This window comes from Octopus bimaculoides, chromosome 7 (genome assembly GCF_001194135.2).
Source record: "Octopus bimaculoides isolate UCB-OBI-ISO-001 chromosome 7, ASM119413v2, whole genome shotgun sequence".
In the NCBI taxonomy this organism is placed as follows: Eukaryota; Metazoa; Mollusca; class Cephalopoda; order Octopoda; family Octopodidae; genus Octopus; species Octopus bimaculoides.
This window is the reverse complement of record NC_068987.1, coordinates 11,769,127-11,774,482: the sequence shown is the minus strand read 5'-3', so window position 1 is coordinate 11,774,482 and position 5,356 is coordinate 11,769,127. Positions and strand designations below refer to the sequence as shown.

Below are 5,356 nucleotides of genomic sequence, written 5' to 3'. Positions count from 1 at the left end.
TATATATATATATATATATGCATACACACACACACATACATTCATACCCACACATACATGCATACATTTATACATATATGTATATGCACGTGCATGTGCACAAACAAACAAACAAAAAAGAATGCAATTCTGATAAGAGACAGAGTCAACAATTATTGAAAAGGTTGCAAGACGCAACGAAAATTTTAGTAAAAATAAATAAGTAAATGAGTGGAAATCTGACCAGTGAATGTGTTAAATTAATAAGGCACTAACAGGGAATGACTCCTCCCAGACACAATGAAATATGCTTCAACACACGAATTCACATAAAGAATCTTGCACACCAAATACAAAAACGAAAGAATAATAAAGATATTGAAAAAGAACCAATGCTTGTGTTTATTATTGATATAATAAAAGCATTGAGTAGAGAGAATCTTTACCGCTTTGGACAAAATGCATAGCGACATTTCTTTCTGCTCTTTGCATTCTGTGTTCATTTCCCGTCAAAATCGTCGTTGCCTTTTATCTATTCGGTGTCAATGAAGTTAAGCACCTGTCAAATACTAGGACAGATGTAATCAACTAACCCTTCTTTTGAAAAGTTCTGGCCTTCAACCCAAATTAGAGGAAAATTATTGGCGTAATGACACTTTCAAAAATCTGTTTCAACATAAAAAATTCACATCAAGAGTCTTGCGAACCAAATACAAAAATGAAATGTCAGTCGTTATTTTACATAATTACTAATTACTTAATGTTTTTTTTTTTTTTTCTGAAGTTATTTCCAAAGGTCACTATCTTTTGGCGAAACCAAACAGTGGTCAAGCTGGTAGTATTTCTAAACTAGTAAGCACAGATTTTAACCCAACAGTCAACTGTCTCCATTTATGGTACAATATATATGGAAAGACTCCAGCCACAATGACAGTGTACAAGAAGGCATCAAATACAAGTATTTTGTGGCAGCTTACAGATGAGCAGGAAGGAAACTGGAAGGAAGCACAAGTTCCCATATCAAACACTTCAGAAGTATTTTCAGTAAGTTCTCACTTTGTATCTCCACCTGTTATTATTTATAAATGCAATAAGGTGATGAGCTGGCAGAAACGTTAGCACACCAGGCAAAATACTTAGCAGTATTTCGTCTGCCTTTATGTTCTGAGTTCAAATTCCGCTGAGGTCGACTTTGCCTTTCATCCTTTCGGGGTCGATTAAATAAGTACTAGTTACGCACTGGGGTCGATATAATCGACTTAATTCATTTGTCTGTCCTTGTTTTTCCCCTCTATGTTTAGCCCCTTGTGGGCAATAAAGAAATAAGAAATGTTAGCATGCCGGGTAAAATACTTAACGGTATTTTGTCTGTCCTTACGTTCTGAGTTCAAATTCCGCCGAGGTCGATGTTGCCTTTCATCCTTTCGGGGTTGATAAATCAAGTACCAGTTGAATCATGTTTAAAGGAAATAGCAAATGAAATAGCTAAGATTAGCAAAAATAGTCAAACCTAAACGCATAATTTTAGCAAACAAAATACAATAGACGGCAGAATTCCTTTAGTGATTAGCTGGCACCAATGTTTCGCTGGCATTTCAAAAGTGTTGCATGAAAGTTACCAGCATGTGGCGAAAAAATATCCCAGTTTCAAACAGATATTTCCTCAGCCGCCCATTGTTGCCTTTCAACAGAATAAGAATATAAGATAATTATTGACCTCTATATCTGACTCCAAGAAAACGAACTTTGGAGTATCTGCACGCTCTACCTTAAAGAACAGCCACAAGAGAGGTAAGCCCTGTTCATTGTGCAACAACATGAGTGAAGTGAATACCATCAGAAATCATAACAGAAATGTTATGATTTATACAGAAGGGAGAATATGTTAAGATTCCCATTTAGTGTACGCTGCAGAATGCATGAAACACAACTTGATTTATGTTGGTTGTACAATGGAACAATTAAACAAAAGGTTTAATGGGCACAGATTCGACGTCAGGCACAAGAACAGTAGTTCAACAGAACTGCTGAACATTTCATTTCAAGCAGCTGCAATTTTGAAGAAGACTTGAAAGTGCATATTCTCAAAACATATTCTGAATCTACCCCACTTTCACTTCTCAGAATTATGAAGAGAAATATATTTGCGGGTTATTAACATCACGCCCTGGAGGAATGAATAAGATGTCAGGAGAATATCATCAAATTTATACAAAACTGTTTGATTGAATATTCTTCTTTCTCTCTTTATCTTTCCCTTTTTTTCCTGTTGTCTTCATTTTTCTATTTTTTTCTTTCTTTCTGCCTGTTATAAAACTTTAAAACTGATGATGTCATTCCATCAACGTGTGGACACTGGTTACTCTCGCTCATACTTTACGTTTAGATTTCTGTAATTTTGAATTTTTAATGATATCTTGTTTTGAACTTGACAAAGACAGATGTACTGTTGAAATATTGTTCAACGAATAAAATATCTATACAATCGAATCACGCTCTTCGTCTTGACTAATAATAATAATAATAATAATAATAATAATAATAACAATAATAATAATAATAATAATAATAATAATAATAATTATAATAATAATAATAATGATAACATCGAAAAATACCTTAGGAATGAGAACCCAGGTTTGAAATTTCCCCCAAGACACCTGATGAAGGCTGGAGGGTTTATCAGCCGAAACATTGTGTTAACAACAAACAAGATGAGGACAAATATCCGTCAAACATAAATAATCTAAATAATGTGCTTATTATTTATTTTACTTAATCTTTATAGATTGTAATTGAAGTTAAATCTGGCGATGCAAGCTATGTGGCAATTGATGACACGCATTTTAATAAAATGCATGATTGTGCGCGTAAGTACCTTTGATCTTTCATCTATTTTTAAGGCAGCAAGGTGGCAGTATTGTTAACATATGGGATAAAATGTTTAGCGGCATTTCATTCATCTTTGTGTTCTGAGTTCAAATTCTGCAAAGATCGACATTACTTTTCATTGTTCGTGGTGGAGGGGGAATGAAAGTGCCAGTAGAGCACTGTAGTGGATGTAATTGACTTATCCCCTTCGCCATAATTCCTAGCCTTGTGCCAAAATTTCAAACTAGTATTTCATCTATTCTTCTCTTAATCCATACCCCGTAATTCTTGGCCTTATTGTGAAATATTGGTTTCGAATTGTTTAACATCTGCCTTCCATCCTGGCGTAAGTACATCACTGAAATCTAAAAACAGCAACATAACGCAGGATTAATGCAAACCAATTTGAATAAATAAGCATTATGTTTAACAGAATAATCTGAATGCTAAAGGGTTAAAATACTAGATATTGGTGGTCCCAGTGCTAGGGATAGCAGTGTTTTATCTCCCCTCCCTCTAGAAATATAAAGGAGAGTGCATTTTGCACTAAAAAGCCAATATGATAGTTCCTCTCGTGGTATCTACCGCAGTATAGCTTGTTCTAACAGAACATCCACGTGGGGATAAATGTTACCTCTCAGTATTTATACTGCTTCTGTCACTTTTATATGTTTACTAATTATCTTAAACCTTCTCAGGTAAACCAAGTAATGCTATTGCTGCTCGTACTACTGTCAAAAGATCATATACCACTAAGCCAGCAACAGTTCCTCAGAAAGGTGAGATAATTTATTTTATAATTATATGAATTTATAATTACCATATTTTAATGTGTATAAGGAACCCTCGTGTATAAGGAACCCCTAATTTTGGGGGCTTAAAATTTAGAAAAAAGGTTTTGTAAGGGAGTATAATATTATCCATGTATAAGAAACTCCCATATTTTTTTTACCTAATTTTTGACAAAAGAGGGTTCCTTATAAACGTTAAAATACAGTATTCTCTTTTACTCTTTTACTTGTTTCAGTCTTTTGACTGTGGCCATGCTGGAGCACCGCCTTTAGTCGAGCAAATCGACCCCAGGACTTATTCTTTGTAAGCCTAGTACTTATTCTATCGGTCTCTTTTGCCGAACTGCTAAGTTACAGGGATGTAAACACACCAGCATCGGTTGTCAAGCAATGTTGAGGAGACAAACACAGACACACAAACATATACACACACATATATATACGACAGGCTTCTTTCAGTTTCCGTCAACCAAATCCACTCACATGGCTTTGGTCGGCCCAAGGTTATAGTAGAAGACACTTGCCCAAGGTGCCACGCAATGGGACTGAACCCAGAACCAAGTAGTTGATAAGCAAGCTACTTACCACACAGCCACTCCTGCGCCTATGTGAATTATTTATTTATTCTTATATGAATTATATAAAGTACAATTTATAATTATATGAATTATAATTCCTCATTGAGGAAATGGAAAGGGACCAGGAGTCATGGCGATTTGCTGTACCTGAGAAGAGGTGTCAAGCTAAGTAAAATCCCTGTGATCCACACATACAGGTTTGTCCTTTCAAATGCCAGTGCCACATAGAAGGCACTCGTACCAGTACTGTATAAATGTACTCATGCAGGTGGCACGTAAAAAGCACCCAGCACACTCTGTAAAGTGATGAGCATTAAGAAGGGCATCCAGCCATAGAAACCATGCCACAACAGATCATTGGAGTTTGGATAGCTCCTCGACTGGCCAGCTCCATGTCAAACCGTCCAACCCATGCCAGCATGGAAAACGGATGTTAAACGACGACGACGACGACGACGATGACGACGACGATATAAATGTTTGTTGAACAAAAAATCAGGGGGATCCCAACTAAGAGGTAAGAGCATGCACCCATGATATTGCAAGATGGCATTTCAGAGGGATCTCGATGTGCTAGTCCCTGGAACTCACTACCATCATCACGTTTCCCCCTGGCCTCTGATATTCACTCCTCTAAGCTTTCTGTCAATCAAAATGCTCGTTATTATTGTTGTTGTTGTTGTTATTTTTTATTATTATTGTTATTTTGTTTTTTTATTGGTATTGATTTTTTGTTTTCTTTTAGACTCTTTTAAATCGTGTACATTTTCAAGTGGGTTTTGTGGTTGGCAGCAGCTTACTGGTAGTAGAATGAAGTGGCAACTAAAGCGAGGCCAAACGGCTACACGGGATACAGGACCGAAAAGGGATCACACCACTGGGAGTAAGTATTTAAATAAAATAAGGGTTATTTCACTAAACAGTAAACGTACGGGTGCAGGCACGGCAGCGTGGTAAGAAGAAGTTTGTTTCTCAACCACGTGGTTCTGGGTTCAGTCCCACTACGTGGCATTTTGGGCAAGTGTCTTCTACCACAGCCTCAGGCTGACCAAAGCCTTGTGAATGGATTCGGTAGACAGAAACCGAAAGAAGTTCATAGCATTTACGTGTGTGTGTGTGTGTGTGTGTGTGTGTGTG

General features: G+C 36.6%; 1 protein-coding gene across 1 annotated transcript in view; it reads left to right on the top strand.

Moving 5' to 3' along the window:
- Window positions 1–5,356, top strand: part of LOC106882389 (MAM and LDL-receptor class A domain-containing protein 1) — a 221,633-nt gene that overhangs the window by 46,946 nt on the left and 169,331 nt on the right. Inside the window, exons 29-32 of the mRNA XM_014933051.2 lie at window positions 764–1,023; window positions 2,768–2,849; window positions 3,549–3,629; window positions 4,965–5,102. Coding sequence (XP_014788537.2) covers window positions 764–1,023; window positions 2,768–2,849; window positions 3,549–3,629; window positions 4,965–5,102 — 561 coding nt within the window. The remainder of the gene's footprint in view (window positions 1–763; window positions 1,024–2,767; window positions 2,850–3,548; window positions 3,630–4,964; window positions 5,103–5,356) is intronic.